Source organism: Rhipicephalus sanguineus, chromosome 2 (genome assembly GCF_013339695.2).
Source record: "Rhipicephalus sanguineus isolate Rsan-2018 chromosome 2, BIME_Rsan_1.4, whole genome shotgun sequence".
Classification (NCBI taxonomy): Eukaryota; Metazoa; Arthropoda; class Arachnida; order Ixodida; family Ixodidae; genus Rhipicephalus; species Rhipicephalus sanguineus.
The window spans coordinates 158707451-158731837 of NC_051177.1; the positions used below are offsets into that span (position 1 = coordinate 158707451).

Below are 24387 nucleotides of genomic sequence, written 5' to 3' on the forward strand. Positions count from 1 at the left end.
ACGTTTCATGGCTGCAGTTATTACGAATTAGCATTACTCCTGCAGAATAAATAGTGGCATGTGATGAGTGATTACTTCAGGAACAAGCCGGGTAAACGACAGAGTATTCTAAGGGAACTTTTTTTTTAGCGCAGCTTGTTATTGGCAATCAGGATCCGCTACAGTTTGGTGAAGTTAGACAGCCTATATAAAAGATTACGATGCTTTACAGCCACAAGAACTACTAATTGAGTATATTTGTATGTGTGCTCAGGCAGAATCAGAGGCGCCCATTTTTCTTTCGTTAATGCATATTTCGATTTCACTTACCCTAATGACTTTGTGTCCTGCATCCAAGACATTATTAACACGATTGAATGCTATATGGGATTTCACGTCCCAAAGCGACGCCGGCTGTGAGAGGTGCCGTAGTGGAGAGCTCGGGATAATTTCGACCGCATGAAGTTCTTCACTGTGCACCGACAAGAAACAGTAAATAGGCCTCTAGCATTTCGCCTTCAGCGAAACGCCATTGCTGCGGCCGGGATGAAACTCACGGCTTTCAGGTCAGCTGCAGAGTACCACTAGCATGACCACTAGGGCAGAGGGCCGGCATATATATCATCACGTCAGCATTTATTGTCAATGTATCCAGAGAGGAGCGTGTGAGCGTGTGCGGGTACGCCGCCGCTGCCACTGACACAGCCGGTTTCCCTAACCACTGTTACGCACAAGGAAACCCAAATCCAGGATCAAGAGTAATTTGAACCGGGGCCCTCTTTGAGGTAGCCGAGTATTCCGCCAGCGCCACACCAGTGCTTGATGCTTGTTCGTAAAATTACCCTACACAGGTACCATATACTGCAAGTAATCTCATTAACATGTAATGTAGCGAAGTAGAAGATTAGCACTAGGCGTCACACAAAGCGAATAATAATGCATCGAGTGAGTGGTTCAAAGCTTCCCGCACAATACAAAAGACTCCGCCGTAATTTTTCATCGTCATCAGCCACAGCATCAACAATGTGCACATAATGCCTTATAGACTGTCACGGATCTCCGGACAGCAATCGGCCAGAAGGAACACACGAGGCGAGAGCGTTACACACAACTATTTTAATTACACACACAAAAAAAAGAAAACCACACGTAGTTATCCCCAAAGCACTGCAAACATTAAAAAGGAACACACAAAAATAACCAACGCTAAACACAGTTATCGCTCAAAGAATAATTGAGTGAGAGAAACAAACAACTAAAATTACGAGGCGTTCATCGCTTACGCCACTCACGGCGTTCTGTCCCGTTGGAAGAGTCGAGGCGTTGCGGGGGGCACAAGCGTTGAAGTCGGCGTCCCAGTCGATGTCCCAGGCTTTAACCGTGGCCGAATGCGGACTGGCGTTGGAGACGAGGGTGGGCAGCACCGGGTTCAGTGACCTGGACGTCGCAGGTCCTGGAGATGGCCAGCGTCTCCCAGGAGGAGAATCTGGCTCGGTCGGAACCTACGGAGCGGTGCCGTAGGCCGGTGCGCTCGGTGCACAAGCCGATGGCGCGTCCTGGGCGTTGCTGGTAGTCCCAGGTCCGTGGACGTGTCTTCGAACCGGCAGTGGCTACGATGCGATGCCGTAGCACGAGGAAGAGCCGGAGCGCCCGGAACACAGGCCGGCGACGCTCGTCCCCAGCTGTCCAAGCTCACGCGCTGCCGTTCGAACACCCCCGGGCCGCCTCTGGCCACGTCACCTTCTTTTTTATACGTCCCGCTTCGTTTTCCTCTTCTTCTAGTCGTGCGGTTATACCTCACGATACCCTTGGCCTCTTCCTCTTCTTTTCCCGTGTCTTTCCTGTCACCTCTTGTATGTGACATAGACGTCGTAGCGTCATCATCATCGCCCTTCATGATCACCTTCATTTTCCAGTCACCGCGCAGCGCCTCTCGCGCAGCTCATGCCTATACTCCGTCTCACAAGCTGGCCGCAGCAGGGTAGAAGCTACGAGGTGTAAACAAAGCACACGATTACGCAGCAAATAATAGTTATGTTTGTAATTGCTTTAATATTGCAGAAGGTTAAGAAAACTGCATTTGTTTGGCACGTGTTACGTCACAGCAATACGTAATGCGCTAATCACAATTCGCATGTATATCATAAGCATTTAATTTATTGTATCGGCAACTACCCCTAATTGTTATGGCGAACCAACATGGCAGCGCCCATACAGACGCGATCACCGGCTTCGATACAAACGTGCGCTTGCTACTTGCCTACTGTCCGGACAACAATAAATAAACGGAGGAATCGGCTATCGCTTTGTGTCATCTTACGCTGAAGACAAAGTATTAGGCATGTTTTAACATTAGTATTGAGATTAGTTGTTTGTTCAGCCATATCTGCTAAGCCTTTGCACCCGAGAATTTGAAAATTATTCATGGAAACAGAGCGAAATAGACACGAGTACATTGCTGTCGAGGCGTCAAGACGCAACTATAACGCAAACACGAGCGTTGGTTTAGAACTTACGGGGCACACTGTTCACGACGGCGACTTCATAATTTCGAGGCGCAAGGAACCAGCGTGGACGTGCGCTGCCGTGTTGTTGTTAATTTTTCTGACCAGGCGCTGTTCCGGCGCTACCGTTGCTGCCCAACGCTACGAGCGTTCGTTGCTACGTGCGTTACCTTTACTTGCACAACGTGCCTTGTTTGTTTTTCCTTTTTTTGTTGCACGTGGCTGTTGCTGCGCAACGGTAAGAGCACAGGCGCTAGGGGGACGCCGAGCAGACGATGCTGCGCGGATAAATACATCGTCAGGGATGTTCGCTCTTCCTATTGGCTAAGCAGCCCTCGTAGCTTCCACAGTACTGTAACTAGCTTGTGAGGTGGAGTCAGGTGGAGTATTGGCCTCGAGATCTTGGAGTGGCGCCCTATCGCGTGTGACGTCAGAGCGGGGACTCCGCTCTCAACCGCGCAGCAGCAGCCGCTGCTCCTGTATGTGGATCGTCTGCTTCAGGCGGGTACTTTGTCGAACGAACAGCCTCGCGACGATCAAGTAACGCCAGCAACAAATATTTTCCAGTGTAATCTTGAACTTGTTTTAGTTGCGGCCCAATCGACAGGGCCCAGAAATCCCCCGGATGCCCGACAAGTGCGCCGATGCCACCGACCGCACTGCTGGTAAGAAAGTGAAACTGGGTGTGCGTGTTCTCGCTCGTTATCTTGTTTCCGCCGTACGATACCGATTAGTTTGGGTCTTTCTTTCGATATTTCAGTAAGCGTGTCGTTCTCCAGCATCTACAAGTATGTAGATAAAGCTTGTGAAAGGTCGTGGTGCCTCATCGAGGGCGAGGCGGTGTACGACGCAGGCCACGTTGTTGAATGCGCGGTCGAGGCCGTCAACGGAGATCGCTTCACCGTCACCGCTCTTGTCCTGCGGACAAGTGCGCGAGTGACGCCTTGTTGCACACCACCCTGCCGATTCCCATGATTGCAGTTTGCCCCGTGATGTTGGTTCAGTGAGAACGATATTACGTCGTAGCTCATATTAACACCGCACAGGGCCGTTGCATGTGTATTAGAACATAACAAATAGTTATTCACTGATTATACCACGCACAGGGCCACAGAGATTAACGTGGCAAAGGCAAGCTGGCTCGAGTTTGACGCCACGCAGCCTGACGGAAACCTTAAAGAGGGCCGCTTTTAAAAATGTGTCTGCACTGCCTCAGGTGAAAACTTTTAGAGAATGTGCACTAAACAGCGGCAGCAGGTTTCGCTTATGAATTTATGATAAGCATTCCGCTAGGTGCGCGCTTGCCTTCATAAGTAAAATACTTATGTACACCATCCAAATGCAGCCGTAGTCTCGGATATCTTCCGCCGCTCAGCTGAGCTCACGAGGCGCAATTTCCTGCGAGGTGATTCGAAAGCCGCGTCGTCTTCTCCTTGTCTAGGGGCTTTCGCCGCAGGTTGTGGGACGGCACCGCACCTGGTGTAAGTCGCCTATGCTTACAGCCTGCGTGCAATAAGCGGCTTAAGTATTGGCGAGGCGCTTAAACGGGGTCACAAGCTCACCTAAGAGTGGGGCGTACGGTGGGTAGCAGAAGTCACTGTCCGCGAAGTGCTTGCTGCACACGGTCGAGGAAGGCGTGGAGCGCTTTCCCATTCTGAGCTTGACTATCCACTTCTTCAGCTTTCGGTCCTCAGGATAGTTGTGAAAGCTTTTCACGAGCGGGATAAGTACACTTATGCACAGAACAGTACTTCACCATTGCGCAGCACTCGCCGCGGAGACAAGCGGCCGCAGTTCTAAGAAACAAAGAGCTGTAGTTCTAAATGAACGTTAAAAGCAGGCCCACGGTTGTTCGAACAGCGTGAGTAGCCACCATACGCAAGATAACCAACTGAACTGCTTTTTCGTTGAGATTTACCACAACGGTGGTTTCAACAAAGCGCTGGGCCTACGTAGCAGAGGAAAGCGCGCGAATCCCCGCTCTGATGTCATAAGGCATTACAGGCGCCGTTCGCAGCGCCGCCATCGGTCGCACACCAGCACAATAGAGCTCGAGTCGCGAGCCCGGCTAGAACGCGCTCATGCACCTGGCCGACTGGACGTTGCAGGCGCCGCCACTCCACTTCAGTGTTTGTCTTCTGAAGAAATTGCCCACATCTCCCCTTAAAGGGAAACCTGGGTAGCATGCGAAGCAGCTCATGGGTCGACGAAGAGAAGCCGTTAAAGTCATCCGTGCCAGGTTGCAGCAGTTGCTTGAAGCGTTTCGCTGCCTTCGCCGCCGACTCGCGTTGCCGCGCCGTTTCGGGATCCGCTGCTCGGCGTTCAGGTCTAGCTTCGGATCCGCGTCGCCGCGCCGCTTCAGTGTTTGCTTGCCGGCGTTAACGTTGCGCTTCGGCTGCGCGAGCTCTCGTCGCTTCCGTGGATTCTTGCAGGCGCCTTTTACGGCGCGCTTCCGCTTCTCTCGCTCGAAGTTCGGAGTCGGCTTGGCGCCGCTGACGTTTTGCGGCAGCTGCTCGAGCCCTCTTTTTTTCGCAGCAGTAGCAGCAGCATTGCTGCCGGTGGCGTTCATTGCGGCGTTGCCGGGAGCAGAATTAGCGGAGCGCACGTGGGTCATTTCCATGTAGCGGAGCTGCCGTGGCGCCTCTAGCGGTCTCCTCCGGAAGCTTGGGCCAGCTGTTGCGCATGTGCAGTGGGGGTGTGGACGGCGCAGGGAGAGAGCAGACTCGACCATAAACTGCTTCATATCTAAATGGGGTGAGAGCATGGCGTGGCACGGCCACGTCGGCCGCTGTCACGACACTTTCCTGTCTCTATATTGGTGACCCGGACGAACACGCCCTTCGACGAGTGGCCCGCTGCCATGCTTCCGCGACTCTGCCCGCCAGTGCAACCGTTCCATCCGGTCTACTCACGAGTGTGGTCCATGCAGCTTGGTGCCATTCTTGCGCGTCCTAGAGTTCGACGCACGAGCCACAGTAGAACGCGCTCACGCTCCTAGAGGTCTGGACGCCTGCCGTTCCCACCGCCGCTCCGCTTCGCCTTGTAATATAGTTGCGAGACAACGGCACGACCTCATCGGCCGCCTTCACGTCGTATCACGTCTCTCGCTACAACGTGCTGTCGGCACCTCTCTTTTCTGCAGAATTATGAATAATGATATAGTAGGTACATCCCATAACAGGGGCGTAGCCAAGGGGGGGTGGGGGCTCAAATTACCCCCCCCCCGAAATTTCTCAATTTTGCTTGAGCACACATACAAACGCGCGCACAAACGTACAGAAAGCATGCTTGAACCCACCCCCCGCTACTTTTCCCGAAAACAATTTCTGGCTACGTCCCTGATCGTTACTTCGGAAGATTATGAGGATATACGGTGTAGTTGGTACATTGAAGCTGCACTAGAAGTAGTCACTCCTGGAGAGTTTACAACTGGTTGTAAGAAGGCCGCTTCTCCAGTTTTCCTTGTGACTGTGCTGCGCGTTCCGGGCATGCCTGACATTTGTGTGTGTGTGTGTGTGTGTCTTACATGTATATTTGAAAGTGGTGATAGCAAAATTGGAACACGCGGCGAACTACATTGCACTAAAGAAGACATGCGTCCTTAATTATCCTGCTTCACTACTGTCCTGAAGGTCACGGGATCAAATCTCGGCCTTGGCCGCCGCATTTCGATAAAGGCAGAATGCTTGAGGCCCATCTACTAAATTTGGGTAAACGTTAAAGAACACCAGATGGTATAAATTTCTGGCGCCCTCCGCGGTGTCCCTGATAATTTTATCGGGGTTTTTGGACATAAAATAAACCCCACAAATATTTTCTGAATTACAGCAGTTCCAAAACCAAACACTTCGGATATTACGCCTGAATCAAGATTGATGTTTTTCACTGGTAAGCAAATTTCCTACATAGTTCACTTTAAGTTCAGCCGAATGCACCTATCAATATATATCAATATATTGATATATATGTCGATATCAATATCGGACGGGCTTGTAAAGGCCCCTTAAAATTTCAAAGCTTTGCTATCGTTGTATGTTTATTTATCAAAAGTGTTACTGTTTTTAGGCGTTGCGGCGCTACGACTCCTAAAGAGGGTCTGTCTACAAATTGTTCAATATGGAACTAATCATTCTTGCAAAGTTGTGCAAGTCGTATTCAATCTGACTCGCTTGACAAATTCTGCAACTCAGTACCGTTTATATAATCCCAGCTACTGTTTATATATACCCAATTGGTATGGAGCGGTAAAAGCGACAAAGATCGTCGATGCAAGCTTTTCAGCTCATGCAGATGTCATTCCTACTTGCATTCATTACTGGCACGTTATGCAACTAGTTTCTAATAGAAATGTTCCATTATAATTCGGCAGTTGCGCATAGTTTAAGAAGAATAATAATGAGATCACTAGCTAACAGATTTACATCTTATCATACAATCAGCATTTATTGTATGAGAAACCATGTATGAAGCTACATTAGGTCCCATTGATGGCATAGGTCTCTTGTGTTTTTAGATCAAGTTTAATCGTGGCTCATTGTATCAGAGATCACTCGTGTAATTACGATGAATTTTCACAGTGACACCGTGATTCACCTTTCAGGCCTTCGCATACCCGTGCTTATACGTCCTGAAGTGTTTGTTGTGGTTGACTACGAAATTTGCTTAGCAATGGAGTTCAAGATACACAAGATTACACGCTACGTGGCTATTCTAGGTAACTCGGTACGTAGACGTCATAAATGCCTGATTAAATAAATGTTTCGTCAATAAGATTTAAGTTCGAAACGTGTACGAATGCAAAATATATAAATGTTTCATCGATGAGACTTAGGGTCGAAATGTGGTATGTATAGGTAGATAGGGCAGCTTGTACTTTTCACGGGGAATGCGCCTACTAATTGGCAACGAGCTTTCAAAAATATATTATGTTACAAAAACCAAAGACTTCCTCGCAATATTTTGACAGAACTTTTTCGTTTGGAGGCGCGCACTACTTTGGCTTTCGTCCTACCATTAAGCTTGTAGCTCAAGCTCACATAACTTCGCCAACTAAGCTATTTCTGCTAAAAATGTACGCGTACAACCTGCCTTTCGAAGTGAAGCGCACCGTGTTACTTTAGTTCCATGACCTAGTTTTTCTCACGCCGCGGGTGTTCTCGTAACAGAACGATTGTCGTAACTCACAATGCCGACGTGGTGATGCCAGCACATTAGCAAGTAATAATTTATCCCACTCTAGATTTGCGTCTTACTCGTACGTCTTGAAGCTCGTTTCGCCGCTCTGGGTATGAACCTGATTTAACCGCTGCCCATATCAGCTGGCGGTAAGCGATGGGCAGTCGCAGTCGTCGACTACCTTATACAACAAGCCTACCTTATGGCTATGGCGTAGAGGCTGTTGCTTTTTACAGCACACCTGCTATTGTCAAGGTTTGCCGAGTGTCATAGATAGAAAATTATCATCATCATGAACCGGCCCGTGCTCAATCACCAGCCCCGGTGTTTAATACTGGTTTAATCTTGACGGTTCACTTAAGTCCCCCTGAAGTATTGGTCACGTCTTTATAGAGAGCAAGCATAGCCATATATAATATTGCTACATGCATATTGCCAGCCCCTTGAACCATGCGCGTGTGCGCCGGACGAAGAGAAGGAAGATCTCTCTTCGCTCGGGCTCTGAGCTGGACCGGTCAGCGCTGCAACCGCGACTGTAAATATATCGTGTAAATAGTCTACGGACTACAGTCTACCGAGTCGTCATTCACGTAACATATTTGGTGGAACGTTTCCCGTCCTCACCACGAAGCTTCGCAGTGGCCTCACCGTCCAGTCTTCGGCCATGGGTACCACTGACAACAGCCCCACTCCATGTACAGCTGCGGCACCAACCACAACTTACCTTACGGTGTCCCACCCCCGCGACCCCGGTACATTTTCCGCCTAAGCTGGCCTTGACGTTGACTACTGGCTCGGCATGTACGCCAACACCAATGCTTGCCAACGTAATCTTCTACTTGGGAGGCACCCCGCGTGTCTGGTTCGAGACCCATGAGACCGAGCTCACCAGCTGGGACATTTTGAACACATCTTTGAAAATTTTCAACACGACATCTTTGGGGACCCGTCCAGTCGCCAAATGGCAGCACGAAAAGAACTTGCCACCCGTGTCCAGTCATCTACAAAGTCGTAAATCTCGTACATTCAGGACGTACTCGCGCTGTGCCGAAAAGTGGGCGAGAAAATGTCCGAGGTCGACAAGGTGGGCCACGACTCAAAGGCATCGCGGACGACGCTTTCAATTTGCTCGTCTACACAAATGTATAGACCATCGACCTCATCATTAAGGAATGAAGCCGCTTCGATATGGCCAAAAGCCGCCGCGTAGTGCCTCAATTCGCAGGACTACCGAACACGGCTGTCACATCAACGTCCTCCGATCTTGGCGCCACAGCACTCTTTGAAGAGAATGTGACGCGCATCGTTTTACGGGAGCTTGAAGCGGCAAGTCCAGCGCCCTTCCACACACCTCCCTTCGACCAAGCCGCTGTCAAAGCATCCTAATGGTCTCTGTTATTCATTGGCAATCTCGGTTTGGCAATCTCGGTTTGGCAATCTCGGTTTCCCTGTCACCTGCTCCGTCTCTCGACCCGAATACCAACCGACGCCAACGAGTGCACCCCGCAATGACTCCTATTTTCCTCCAAGATCCCGCAACCCATCGGAATGAAGAACTCCATTTGCTTCCGCTGCCACCGGGTTGGTTATGTGTCCCGTCACTGCCGCACCACCTGGACGCCACCTTATTGCGGCCAATTCTCGTTGCCTTCTCGCCCACACGCTGCACCTCGCCGGTATTCGCCCAGCCGTACGTACGCTCGCATCACTCAGCGTTTCCAACACACGGGAAACTACCCAGTTCCCTTCCCGAAGCCGTAAATAAAGACGGGGTGCCGTGTCAAGCGCAGAACTCACATTTGCCAAGTGTTGTTGGCTGAACATCTTGGCAGAGTAGTGCAAACAGAATTAAAAACACAGAACACAAGAAAGAAGAAACATAGAAACACGCTCCTGGGAACGACGTGAAGTTATCAAGCACGCTGTGGCGGCTAGGAGATGGCACGCACTGCGGTGGAACGGGAAGCGACTATAATTAAGCAGTCCACCAGTGGTGAAAGGACGGATGAAAAGTGTCCCCCGTCGAGGTTATGGTACCACCATTTCGGACAGCCGACAGTCGGGCAGTACATATAGCTGTCACCTACAGGACCCAGTGTTCTGAATCAAGTAGGTGGAAGCTCAATGTGCTGCCCGACGAATAACTTTCGAACGGACAAAATACCACAACCTGGTCGCTAGCCTTCCGCCTGCAACAGCGACCGAAGTACGCGACCTGCTATTGCCTCCACCAGTAACGAACTCCTACAAAACGCTCCGACAAATGTTCGCACGTCGCCTCACACCCCTAGAACCTCAGCGACGTCTACAGCGTTTGCATCCCTCTTAGCTCGGCTACCTGACGTATGGGCTATTGTGCGCCACATGCAACAGCTACTCGGCTCGACGATCACCGATGTCGACAGCGGGCTGCTTCGAGAGATTTTCTTGGAAATGCTCCCAACAATAGTGCGCACGGTTCTCGCGCCGAGTGCTGGCATGAAACTCCCTCGGCTCACGGTATTTGTCACTTAGTGTCGCCAGTGGCTTCACCATCCATCGCGGCAGTGCAAACACATACCGGCGGTTGCGTAAGAGCCAACGAGCACCAAGACATACGAGAGCATATCTCCCATTCTGCTGACACGATATATTCACTTGGTTGTGACGTTTGTGGCCTCGTAAAGTAAGCGACAAGCTTATTTTACGAGGCAGCCGGGACAGGAAACGATATTCTCCACTGCGGCAGCGAACAAAGACGCTACGGCTTGGTTCGTCTACTTTCCGACAAGGTGCAGAAAAGGCACTCTAGGCAGGTTGTCAACAAACACGAGTTTATTAACCCAAGATGCAGCACAGTGCGACAATAACGGGATTGGCGGCCGTCAGGGTCCGCAAGACGGATCCGCAAGACGATCCGCAAGACGGATCGAGTCCGCGTGCAGCGGCCCTGCGATTATCACACGAAGGGCAGCAGTCGAGCTCAGGGACGAGAAGCCGCCTACCAGAACAGTGAGTCAGCTTCTCGTACAGGCCTGAGAGCATCTAACGCAGCGAGAAGAGGTTCTTGATGGAAAATGGAAAATAGAAAGGTGGGGGAGTGACACAGTAACTGTCTCTCAGTCGAGGACACTACAACTGCGTCACTTTAGGGGAAGGGGGTAAAAGGGAAGGAGGAGATAGATGGTGGGAGGAAAGGGAAGGTCACAACAGGTAGAGGGCAGAGGAAGGGGGAGATCCGTCGTTGTCGTTGCTGGTCAGGCGCTAAGCACGGCCTAGAGGCGGTCTGCGAGTTGCGCGGCATGAATGTACTCGAGCACCGCGCGTAGGGCGCCGCGAACACGGTCCATGGCTCCGGCCGGGTGCAGCACATCGTTCATGGTCGCGCAGGGTAACCCTTGCCTCCTGAAGGCGCGCGCGAGGTGCTCCCGTTGCGAAGCCAGAACGGTACAGGAGATGAGGAGATGCTGGAGTGTTTCTTCCTCACCGCAGTCACCACATAGGGGTGAGGGAGCACCGCGAAGGTGGTGCCACCGCTCGGCGGGTCAGACAGTGCCGGTACGCAGTGCGAGCAGAAGGGAGCGCTCCTTTCGGTTAAGCATTCCCTCCGGTAGAAAACGCGGGGGGTAGCCGGAGGCTACGCGCGCATCAGGGTGGTGGCGAGCGAGCTCTCGCCGGATGTTCTGGCGTGCTGATTCTACGGAGTCCGCGTACGTTGTCAGCGGAATCGCAGGGTCATGTGCAGTCCTCGCCAGGTCGTCAGCAGCTTCGTTCCCCGCGATTTCAACGTGTGACGGTATCCATTGAGCTGGCGAGCTGGCGGAGTGCCGACCGCGAGTCCGTGAAGATCGCGGCGCGATCGATGTGCGCCGATTCACGGATGAGGTCAGCAGCGAGGTGAATTCCTACCAGCTCCGCCGGGGTGGAGGAGGCAAGGTAGGCAAGCCGGCATTGGCGTTTCAATGCCAACTGCGGTGCCGTGCAGGCAGCGGCCGCAGAATGGTCATGGAGCACGGAACCGTCAGTTAAAAACTACACTCTTCCTTCCAGGTCATGTTCCATTCTTGCAGCGGCTTCTTGTGCGATGGCACAGGCGGGTGTCTTCCGCTTGGAGCGGACCCCGGGAGCTCGAACCGATGAGGGGGAGGCCACGGGGGTTCTTTTGAGCGCTGTCCGCGACGATGGCGTCGAATGTGCTGAGTAGAAAGCCAACACGGGAGTCGGGCAGTGCGCGCCACTGAGATATGATGGCTATTCCATCCGGTGCACGGTTGAGGCGTTCCAGGTGGTAGAGTGCGCGCATTTCGCCTGTGAGTGACGCCGGCCAGGCGCGGGTCTCCGCGAGTGTGTCCGCAATGCGCGAATTGCGCGGAAATCCGTGGCACATTCGGAGCACTCGGCGGTGGTCGGCGTCGATGGCATGCCACTGGATGGGGCGCAGGAGGCACAGGGGCAGCGCGTAGTGCACCTTGGTCATCCCAATGGCCTCGTTATTGGCCATCGCCAAGGAGGCGGGGCATCCGTCGTCTCGCGCGAGTATGCGACGCACACAGCACTTAACACGGCGCATTTAACGGCGTACACGGCCTACCACGTTGTTCCACTGGAGTCTGTGGTCGATGGTGAGGCCAAGGTAGCGCACGTGTGTTTTCCACGGCAGCGGGACACCGTGCAGTGTGTGATGGGGGCAGTGGTGCGGCGAGCACTGGCGCGCGGATGCACAAGGAGTGCCTCAGTTTTCGCAGCCGAGATGCGCAGGCCAATGCCGTCCAAGAACCCGGCCACGGCCACGAGAGCACTCTGGAGGCACCGGCGGAGGGTATTGATGTAGCGCGTGGGACCGCGCACATACAGGGCGATGTCGTCCGTGTATATCACCGTGCGCACAGCAAACGTATCACCTTTCGGGAGGCATTCATTGAGAGGTGCGAGGACCAGGTTAAATAGGAAGGGGCTCAGCACACTCCCCTGAGGCACACCGGTGGTGAAAGGACGTGGAGTACTGGACACCCTCCCCACACGGAGTCAGTGAGCGTTCGGTGAAGAAGGCCTTGATGTACCGGAGGAGTTTGCCCTATACTCCTAGCGCACAAACCGCGTCGATGATAGCAGCGTGTGGTAGGCAGTCAAAGGCCGACTGCACGTCGCGGAGAAGAAGCAGGGCTGTCTCACCATCGTGCAGTGCCTGCTCAAGCGTGCCGACGACCGCGGCTATGCAGTCGGCTGTGGCGCGCAGGGCACGAAAGCCGCACTGTTGTGCTGGGAAAGTGTCACGCGCTGTGGCTATCCATTGGAGGCGATGAAGCGCCATCCCTTCCATGGTCTTTCCCGGCACTGAGGTAAGAGAGATCGACCGGTATGACTTCAGGTCTCGTGGCGGTTTACCGCACTGCAGCTCCGGGACAACCATCGCTGTACGCCAGCAATCCGGGAGGGAGCCGCTGCGAAAGACCTCGTTGAATGCAGCGAGCAGGAGGTGGCGCTGGCTGTCATCGAGGTTCTGCAGCATGTTCTGCGTGATGCCATCCGGTCCCGGGGCGCTGCGGTGAGGTCTGCGGTTCAAAACACGAGCAAGCTTGCGTTCTGTGAAGTCTGCGTCGCACAGGGAGGCTAGGTGCCCCGAAAGGGCAACGTCAGGCGGTGCAGGAAGCGACAGAACCGGACGGCGGCTTCTGAGATTATCGGCGCTTACGCGCGTAGGATCGGGGGCTGGGAGAACAAAGGCGTCTGCCAGTAGTTCAGATAGTGCGAGCTCGGTGATGCCGCGCGCAAACGCAATCGCAAGGACGGGGCAGCGAAGGGCCCTAGGGTTTGGGAGAGACCTCATGATGGGCCAGCCGCCGTTGCGGCGACGGGGGTCACTCAGAGACGAGCAGACACCCGTCCAGCTGTTGCGCCTGAGGCGCCGCGCTTGTCGTCTTCACACAGCGTCAATACGGTTTTGTTCCGTCCAGTGTTCTGCACGATTGGTGCGAATGGCACGGCGCTGTACGCGGCGACGGGCAGCACGAAGGTTCAGAAGCTTAATGTCAGGGCATGGAGAGCCGGCTGGAACTACACAACGCGTAGTGGCCATGAGGGCGCACTCAGCTACGTGCGAGAAGTAGTCATCTTCGGGCTGTCGGGAAGAACACAGCTCACGGAAGACACCCCACCTAACCACATCGTACACTCGCGTAGCCCCGCGACTCGGATGAGTGGGGGAGAGGAGGATAGCGTAGTGATCCGACCCGGCGGGGTCATGGGCTCATGTCCACGAGTAGGACAGCACTGTGACACCAGTGCCAGGTCGATGCTGGAAGGGCGGCTTCCGCGGCGGACGAAAGTTGGCTCGCTGGTGTTTAGGATAACGAGGCCTGCAGTGGCAGTCGCGTCCGACAGGCACCGGCCGCGTAGGTCTACCTTGGCGGAGCCCCAGCTGTTGTGGTGCGCGTTGAAGTCTCCACACACGACACAGTCAGTTGATAGCGCCGCGGCAAGGTGTGGCACGAAAGAAAAGTCACAGCTGACGTTCGGACGGACGTACACACATGACACGAGGTATCCACAACACCCATGCGAACCGTCACAGCCACGCACTCCACGTCGTCGTCACAGAACCGCTCGCAGGAGATGCACGCGTGTGCGATGGACGCGTGCACATACAGAGCAGTTCGGGGGGCGCCGGGGGCGTGATCGTTATCCGTGCAAGGCACATCCGAACAGCTGTTCTCCGCGCATACTGCTAGGCCGCTGTAGCCGAGGAAGCCACGAAGCGAGAGGTCCTCCGCGCAGACGCGCGTCTCCTGCAGAGCAAGAATGTCAAAGTCGCGCAGAGACCGGTGGTCCGCTAGCTCAGCATGACGGCGGCGCAGCGAACGGCAACTCCATTGCAGGATGCGCGGCCTGGGGCGGTGGTGTGGACTACTCGCCATGCTGGTTCAGGGCCTGGTGTGTGGCGAGAGCCGCCGCGCATAGCGAGTAGGCAGGGGAGCTGGGTGGGAGGAACTCCAGCGCTGTACTCTAACACGGCAATCGCCTACTCGGCCGATCACTGGTGGAATGATCATTGGGAGCTGTGTGTGTTCCCGGTGAGTCACTCCTAGAGTGACCGCCGGCGATGTCAGCGAAGAGCACGCCCTGCCTGACTCAAAGCGGACGATGATGTTGTGCCCGGAACGAGAGCATGAGGTCACAGGAAGGTTCGATGAGATGTTCTCCCGGATCGCTTCCTCTCCGAGTGCCGTGTCAACGCCGAATATGTTGCCGCTGCACGTGTTGTTTGTGGCTTGCCTCGCACGCACAGCGATGCCGCATATGCTGAGCAGCGGGCCAAGTGGAGAGCCGGTGGGCGTGTCTGCGGCGACGACATTGCGTCGGAAATTGACACGGACGCGAACCACACCGTCTACTGTGGCTAGGAACGAGGAGATGACCTCCTGTGTGGAGGAGCGAAAGTTTGTTCTCCTGTTCCTGGGCCGGTACAGGACCGTCTCCACAGGGCCGCAAGCATTGGCCCGGGGTGCGGGGCGGCGAGGCGCAGCAGCATTCTGAGCACTTGCTTTCGTTTTTTTGTATTGCAAGGGCGCTCTCTGGAGCTGAAACTAGTGGGGCGCACAGAGGGGTGGCAGGGGGGATAACCGGTAGGGGGGAGCAAGGGAAAGGCTGCTGCCTCCGTTTCAGTAGTTAGGGTGCCGAATACACAGCTTGGTTGAGTGAGGGTCTGGCTCCTTTTTTGGGGGAGGGCCTCGCCGCTCGCTTGTGTTTGTGCTGCTTGTTGTGTCAGCTGTTTGCTTCCCTTCTTCGCTGACGCCATGACATAAGGGTTGGGGGCAGGAGGGGAAGGGGCTCCCGGGCTGTTTGCGGTGGCCGCGGCCTCTCGAGCTTGTTCAGGTGGGGAGGCAGTTGCTGCGGAGGGGGCAGGTGGGGAACCGTTCGGTCTGCCCTCCGCGGTTGAGACGGCAGGAGAGGAGAACGCCGGGGTGACGCGGGAGCACGAGGAAGGAGAGGGGAACTCGTGACTGGTGTTCCTGTAGCTCTCTTGGCGAGGGAGGGAAGACAGGTTTTCCTCCAGCTCCGTGTCTCCTTGGTTGCATTCGTTGCCATTCTTGGGAAGTGGAGGGATGGCGGGTGCTCCTTCAATGGCAGTGGCAGACGATGTTTGCGGCGAGAAAAGGGCGGCGACCGTCTGCTATGTTGCTTCGTATTGAGGGGGGACGTCGATGGAAGCAGGGAGGTTTGTGCCGTTCTCTGCCTTGTCTGTTTTCGCCCGTGGTGTGCGCCGCGGGAAGGCCGAGGTTTTCGTCGCCCTTAGAGTACGCCTGCGAGGGCTCGTGGCCACCCCCTTGCGCAGGAGGCAGGTGGCACCTCTCAGTTTCCTCGTGCGACATTTTGCTGTGGTGGTGGTGGCCGAGAGGCGAGGAGGGCTGGCCCGTTGTGCATCCTCCTGTCGCACGAGGCCTGCTGCCTTCTTCACAAGAAGGTCGTAGGCCCTGGAGTGGCTGGTGTGCCGCTCAAGGTGTAGCCCGGGGGAAGCCCGGGGGCAGGTTGTCCTCCATCACAGAGGGTGGAAGGGCACCACAGGACGTGCTGTCACGGAAGGCGGTGCATTAAGGGGGACGGGTTAGGGGCCTACATTGATCTTGAAGCCCTAATGAGGGCTGCGCGCTAGGCGCTTGTTCAAGAAAAATAAAATAAAGCACGCACGGGTGGCATGAAAAAGCTATACGAAAGAAGAAACTTGGAGGCGGAGCGACCCGTTCGCGCGAGCGAGTGATAGAGCGGCGCCGGACAGAAGCAAGTTCCTGGGAGAGGGTCTTATCACTGGCGGTCAGTGAGGACACGCGAAGCGCAGTGACGTGTGTTAGCGTGGCGTGCGGCAATCTTTATCCGCACAACTCCAGACGCGTGTCTCCGTGACGGGAAGCCCGACGCATGGCTTGTAGCAGAAAAAGAGGCCTCGCTACGCAGTCGTGGGTACCATATATTGCCGTTAAACGGCGGTTCCCGGCGCTCGAGCCGCGTGGGGCCTACACACGCGCTACGTGGGGTGAATAACAGAACACCTTCCTTTCGCCCACTTGTGCCCGGAAAATGAAAAGGCAAGGTACTAGTAATTCGCGCTGTAAACTGGTAGCGGCAGGAACGGTCGTCGGCCGTCGAGTGTTCTGATCTGGGAGTAGGCGCACCGGCATTTATACATGTGCCATAGAACATTCATACCTTATCGCTGGTGGCCGCGTCAGTTGCCGAACAAACTCCACTGTTCGTGTTTGCGCGCTCACTACTATCAGATGATTCTACAATAACCTGGAAAGTTCCCAAGAATTCGGGCGCGCTTTGCTCAAGGCAGTGGTTATGCCTATAACGCACCGGTTACACAAAAATAGCGAGAGAAGGGTACCAGCTGCTTGGCTGGGAATACCAGCGAAACAGCGTGGCTACTCACGTGTGGAATGCCAGCGTACTTCAGAAAAGCCGCGACATAGGAGTTACTACGAACAGACGGTCAGGCGTATCTCCTGACGTGGATAGATAGATTCACCAAGGGAAGCTTGTGAGGGCGAGCAAGAAAATAGGTGGGAAGATGAGATTAAGTTTGCGCGGATAACGTGGTCGCAGCAAGCACAGTACCGAGTTGGTTGGCGAAACAAGGGAATGTCTCTGCCCTCCAGTTGGCGTAGTCATTACGATGGTGACGATGATTAATATTAAACATCAGGGTACAGTGATCTTTTGAAGTGGCAAAAGCGACGAGCTATCTGTGAGGCTATAGAAGCTGTCGCCGCGGGTAGCGCTGGGTTAGCTAGCCCGAGGCGGGAAAATGGGTATTCGCGATGCGCAGCGCCTATAGGGGCGCCACTGAAAGCCGCGTAGCGGCGGCCGTTGGAGCCGCACACGGGCCGCGTAGCGGACGCCTCCTTTCACTGCAAGCATGACGGAAGTGCGCGCGTGCGATTTTCCGCTTGTACGCGTCCCTGATAATTACTTTCGCGGCGATAGTGTGCGCAAAGGAGCTCCGCTTTATAATAGTGGACATGTGTCTGATGTAACAGCTGTGTGGGACGACAATGTCACTATACGCGCCAAGTGTTTGCCACAGACAAGCGTCAACAAGCTTCCTTAGGAAGTGGAGCTCATCATAAGTACACCGCTTTCTTTACAACGTCCCGATCACTAATGCCTGCATGCGTTGACGCATGAACCAACGTTTTTTCTCGACACAGTAGCTTCGTTTACGTGCCATGTGTTTATATAGTAGATTTTGAGGGAGCGATGTCGCGCCGGCGCATGGATTTCACGGGTGCGGCCACGCGAATGGTCAGCGTTGGTAAAACTTTGAAACCAGCACGATAAACTTGCGAAAAAATATCTCGGCAGCTTGCGCTAGTGGCGCGGGACTGAGTCACTGCGGAGCTGGTGGTCACCTAGCTTGTCATAGCAGCTTGGCTACGTATTTGCTGGGTGTCTTCAGAGAAGAACGTCGGTGAATGTCCGTCGACCCCCTGTAATTCGCTGAAAAAATATATTTTGTTGTCTTCACGAATACGTTTAGCTCTTCGACAGCAATTTGTTCGGAAACAAAATTTTCGTCAGAATGAGATGCATCCAGAGACTCTACGGCGATCTGTTTGAAGCGGTTGAAACAGTTCTGGCACAAAATGTCGGTTTCTCTGATGGATGAGGCTTCTTCTGGCGTGCGCCTTCAGGAGGAGTGGCGTCTTAGCCGCGCCAGACAGACAGATGAGGCAGAAGGAGCAGATTTGGCGCCCCCCCCCCCCCCCCCTCTTAGGCAAATAGGAAAGCCCCCACGCCCCGTGAGCACGCCTATGGCCCCACTCATAACACAGCTTGTGTAAAGCGAATGAGTATTAGTGGGATACACCAAGGGTGTTTTTTATTAGCATGAAGTCATGTTACGAGGCATTCAAAGGGAGGTTGAATCGGTTGAATGTCCTCTCAAAAGCGTTCAGTGCGAACAGGTGCCATGTGTTACAGCCAATATGCATACAGTTGAGGCGAGCGCACAGCGAACATTCTGCACTGGTGATCGCATTCCAGTGCCATCATTAGGTAGAATGCAGCCCATTTCGTGCAGCACACGTGTGATTCTACGGCGCTTTTCTAAAGGAGCTGCCACCTGCCCCACATTCTCTGGCATAGCGCTTCGCGCCATTCGTTTTTCAAGAGAGCGTAGGCATCGCGTTTTATCAGTGATAACAACCTCATGTGCATTGTAGCGTCTACAATGCAGGCGAGGCGACCAAATGTAAACGTAGTAGCGTTCGCTGAAGACGTAGCGACATAAATGGAGAAATAAAAACACGGTAATCGTTCTAACACTGCTTAAACAAAGCGCGATTGCTTACCTTTTGCGTCGGACAGCCGCAATCCACTGTCGCCGTCGCTCTCGCTCATGAAATAGCACCGGAAACATGTAGAAGTGCGTTCCTGGCGAGTTTTTGTATGTGTTTGAGCAGCCGACAACGCAGCAGGTATTTTTCCACATCGCTGAGGCCCGCCAGAATCGTTAAATCACGATGAAAAACACATCCATTCGTGCACTCGCGTATAGACGCTCGCGGGAACACTGCTCGCCGGGCCCGCGAGCGCTTCCGAGGCGTGGCGGCAGATGGCGTCGTCGGCGCTTTGCGCATCGCCTATAGCTCGGTGCAGCTCCGCAAGCTTTTTCCTTGTTTCCGTTGATGCATCGAACGTTAAGACCACATAGCTACGTCGAGCTCGTTTCAGTGCTATGAAATGTTAATTTGTTGTTTTTGGCAAAGCGAGTCACATAAACGATTAATATACTGGACAATCTCGCTTTGCCTTTTTTTATTTTTGAAAATTCCGTCTGTGACTGATCTTGCGTGCTGAGAGCGCGTACATGACGCTTGAGAAAGCCCTGTTGTCAATAGCGGGTGTCTACGTGCGCACCGTCGCCCTGGCAGCGCAGTCTCTCGAAAGAGAACGGAAAACAAAATTCTTCCGGCAATAAGCCCCATGGTTTTTTAGAGCAGCCGAGCACCAATGCACGAACTTCTGACAGGATTTGTTTGTCATTACTGCCCTCACACTGGTAACTCTCTCGATCAGAGCCAAAATCTGCGCCTCGTTTTTCAGTCTTATGCTCTTGAGAACACTTCTAAGACGCGCGTGAGGGCTATTCGTTTTGCCTGCACATTCTATTGTGACGTAGTGGTGCATAAATTCTACCCATTGGCTTATACGTAAATAATTTCCGCACAACTGCACTAATGCAGAAAGTGAAATATTTAAATTTTTTATGTGCCTGACTAATGACCAAACATTTATTTTGTTTGAAGTCGGGACTCCCCACTCCCAACCCCAAGTTTTTTAAGTATGAGCTGAGTACACGACCTCCTCCATAAATTTACAGCGGATGTCGTGGCTGTGTATTTTTGTCGATGCTCCGCACACATCTTTAGGTATAGACTTTACATAGGCTGACCCCTCCCCAAGAAAAGCCCCGTATAATAATTATCGCAAGCATCATACATAAAACGTATTAGGAATACACACCTTCACGTATACTCAGAAAAAAATTTACAGAAACAATGAGTTCTCACGCCAAAATTAATGACAATGGCAGGAATGAATTCGCAAAAAGCACAACTTGAATAAAGCTAGCCTCGTCACAACAACCTCTTCTGTTTAAATAACAGATTGTCATGAAGTTGTTGTACGTGGTTATCTGATGTGAAGCATACCACTTCTCGCGAAAGATGCTGAAAGGCTTCTTTCTTCTGCGTGTAGTATCAAGCACCGGAGCATCGGGGTCTGGAGTATCCAGTTTCATCCACAGCCTTGGAGGACATCTGATATAAGAGAATTCGCTTCGTGGATCCGGTAGGCCTTGCGTTCGGGTCAGATAGTGGTCTTCGAGTTAGCTTGCTTCGTAATCATAATTACGAGACGGCCGAGCTTTCTTCGTCGATCTAGACGAAGGAACACCGCAAAGATTTCTGTCTATATTGTCTTGGTTTTACCACCACCTTGGAAAGGTATGCAGGCAGGTCCGCTGAAAATGCAGCTTGAGCAGGTCTTCCCAATTTCATTCACGTAACCGCGAACAACAACAATCCGAAACTACCTAGTGCGAATGCTAAGCCCAGCTGCTAAAGTGTTTTGATTTTGCGATAAGTTGAGGCTCAACTGCCTCGCTAGGCATCGCGTTGGCGCATTCCACAAGCGTCGCCGCAGACAGGCCTTCGTTGATGTGGAACAGAAGAGCGCTATGGAACGGGGATATAGAGAAGAGCCACACAGGATAGGCGCTCAACTGTCCTGTGTGCCTCTTTTCTATGTCCGTGCTCCATAGCGCTCATCTGTTGCGCATCAAGGATGAAATAGCTTTCCAAAACACAAGTCTTGCTAGAACTTCGTTCGTGCTGCGCTTTATTTCCATATATGGTACCGTTGGACTACCTCGCTGCATACCTTAGTGGTTACGTCATCAGCCACCGCAAGAAGGCGCGCACTACTGTGGCGCCGCAGGCGGCCGCCGCGGAACTGTCGTCTCATCCCTGTCATTCCCTTCTCCTCGGCAACCCCTCATTATCCTCGTCTTTCATCCTCAGCTGCGCTCCGTGTTCGCTCTCTTTCGACCTCGTTCGTTCTACTGGTTACGGCGACGCCGACGCCGTTCTATGCAGGGACGGGCATCTAAGGGCTGCGCTCCAAAGCTTGTTTTTATGGGTGATCTTGAGCCCAGAACATTAGATGCAAAATCTAAGGGTCCGCAGGAGCGTTGCACAGAGAGAGAGAGAGAGAACACAACTTTATTGTCGTCAGACTTTATGGAGGTAGGTGATGCGCCAGGCTGAACCTGGTGGCCACCTCCTCTGCTCTATGTATGGCGTGTAGCTGAACTCCCAGGCTGGTGGAGGTCAAAACCTGCTCCCACACTTCGGGCGAGGGGGTGGCCAGGAGATCGGGAGAGGAGGGGTATTCCCTGCAGTCCCAGAGAATGTGATGAAGTGTGGCTATTGACCCAAAAAATTGAGCAATACGGGTCAATCGTGTCGGGGTGAAATTCTCCCTTCCACCAGCGCATGTCTTCTCCCAACCTACCAGGTTAACCCACTTTCTCGTGCCCGTGTGCGAGAGTCACGCGTTGCGCTGTCACAAGAAGCGCGAGCAGGCACGAGGCATTGCAGACGCTAACTCAGCGGCTCGCGGCACTCAGCGTTCGCTCTCTTTCGTCCTCCTTCGCTCTATCGGCTATGCCGACGACAGCGGCGCTGTTTACCGCAAGAAGAGGTGCTAAAGAGCTTCGCTCTCAAATTTTCTGAGAGCGAACGAATCCGCGGTCGCAAACCGCGGATGTGTATGCAAGAGGTTTGTCCTAAAATGTCAGGTTCCGCTCGCAAACCCCCAGATCATCTTTGTTATTTGGCGCTGTAAACAACAAAAAAAAAATTGAAGGACACCTTGTAAATTCCAAAGTGTGCTCGACGAAAGTATGTGGCCGTTCGACTGACTATGCCATGGTATCAAGGAAATCCACATTCTTGGGGCGCTTCTCCAAACTGCTTGTCCTGGAATCATCACCGGCCCTCTTGAGAGCCATCCGACTAACTCGACTGCTGCAACGAGACGTCTGACGAAGGAGCGTTCCCGCGCGCACCACTGTGTCACCATGTGATTGCTGAGAGAGTGTGAGACGGCACGGACGAACGCCGCTGCCGCGTTGCGCAACAGTTGCGCAACATGCGATGGAAGGAGCAACGCGCAACTGTTGCGCGTAGGTGGACGGACGCCGCCGCCACGTTGCGCAATGGTTGCGCAATGCGCTTTGGAAGAAGCAACCCATCATGTGACATCTGAGAGCCATCACGTGACTGCTGAGAGATTGTGAGGGGAGAGGCCACAGCTGGCACCGTTCCACGGACGCCGCGAGTGCGAGACATTAGAGGCTTTTGCCTTGGTATTCATCTGAAATTCGGCGCGATGGCCGGGTCAGCCTGTCCAGCTATCCGGTGCGAAACAGTGCATATTAGGCTTCCTTGCTCGCTGGCTCCCAGCAACTATGAGCAGAAGAATCTACTCCCTATGTACAATTGGCGAATTATTTTTGTCCATTATGAGTTCGCGATCTCCGTTTTCTTCCACCACAAAAAAATATGATAGCAGACTCGAAAGTCACAGCACAAAAGTACACTGACAGCGGCTCCTCGAGAGTTTCCGCCTCGGCTAAGTGACAGCAGCACCACACGCGGCCGACACCTTTTTTTTTCTCAGAGCGCCTCCTACAGGCACCCTTTTCGTTCTTGCCACTAGAAGAGCCTTCTGGAGCACTGTAATCAGGGGTTCTCGGCCGCCATTACTGCCAAGAACCTGCGCGGCCATAAGGCGGCACCATAAAGTATCACGGGACTGATTCGAATGAGCAAAGGCACGGGGCATCCTCTGCTCCTCCTTTAGATCATTAGGTGGGTGCGGCCACTCATCCCTGTTCCCCAGTCTGCATGTCTATGCTACTAGATAAGCTAGTATGCTACTTGTGAGCGTGGCGTCGTGGTTCGAAGCTGGCTACCACCTATGTTATTCTTTCCTTCGAATGCAATCTGTTTTTTTTATCGGCTACTCTTTTGTAGTGTTAGCTACACTTGCCAAGCCGGAGTAAATTTCGCGTGGATGGTCATGAGCCGTGTTACGCATGCGCGAGGATCAGTGATGTCACACAGCTGGGTCACGGGAGCTGGCATCTCACGCGCTCTCCGACACCGCCGCGTGCAGCTCGCCGCTGCTAGTCTGCGCGTTCGGGAGGAGTGGCGTCGTAGGTGCGGCAGACACGCTGGCGCCAGCACGCGCGCAGACTCCGCCACCGCCGCTGCTGGTGTGCGCCTGCTTCGAGAGGAGTGACGTCGTAGCCATAGACACAGTGGCGCCGGCGCGCGAGCAGCTTTTTGCCTTCGCTGTGCAGTCGCCGTCTGACACGGCGCTGGGGCCGCTTGATAGTGCCTCTGACTGGCGTTTCCAGGTGGGTGACGCCATGGAGATGGAGAGCGCAAATGCTGCTCGACGGCGCAGAAGAGCTTAGAAGCTTATCTCATCGGATCCCGAAGTAGCTGCCTGGCAATTAGCGGTTCAGCGCGCGAAGAATGAGCATAATAAGGCTAATAATTCTAGAAAATCTGGAAAGCTAAGAATAATCAGCTGAACCTTTGCTAACGCTACGTATATCCTGACATAGCCGAGCTAAGCCGCTGGAAATTTTTTATATCGATGACTGGCGTAATTTTAGAATGCAAGGGATAGCTGGTGGGGAGGAGGAAACAACAAATTGATCGTCAGTGGTGCGAATTTTTTTCAATTTTATTTCGCTCCGATGCGTCGAGGCATGCACGCTTTGTCGCGTCTAAACAATGAGAACATAGGTATAATTTAGATGGGGAAGAAGCCGTCTTTTACGACAGTTGAGCCATCTGACGCGTTTCCATCGGATACGGGTCATTTGTGATCCACCAATTTATCGTAATATTACTAAGTGCAAACACGAGACACTGCACGCGAGAACAAGGACTCAGCACATTTTCTAAATAAACTTTATACGAAAAGTGCACACACGTCGCGTGTTTGCGCACTGTACAGTATTGAACTATTTTTTTCCAACTTACCCAAGTGGTATAGCAGTCTATTTTTGGCTGTGCACGGAGAAATTTCCTGGTACATAGTTCTGAAATATGCATTGTGAAGTGCATTTTGTTTTTGACTTGTAAAAAATTGATACAATGTAACAGGCTAA

General features: G+C 53.2%; 1 protein-coding gene across 2 annotated transcripts in view; it reads left to right on the forward strand.

The window, feature by feature from the left end:
* Positions 1–24387, forward strand: part of LOC119383839 (venom metalloproteinase antarease-like TtrivMP_A) — a gene marked incomplete at its 3' end in the record, with an annotated part of 117927 nt that overhangs the window by 36148 nt on the left and 57392 nt on the right. For both annotated transcript variants that reach the window (XM_037652118.2, XM_037652119.2), the window contains 2 exon segments: positions 6312–6371; positions 7084–7205. In XM_037652118.2, the coding sequence (XP_037508046.1) occupies positions 6312–6371; positions 7084–7205 (182 nt within the window).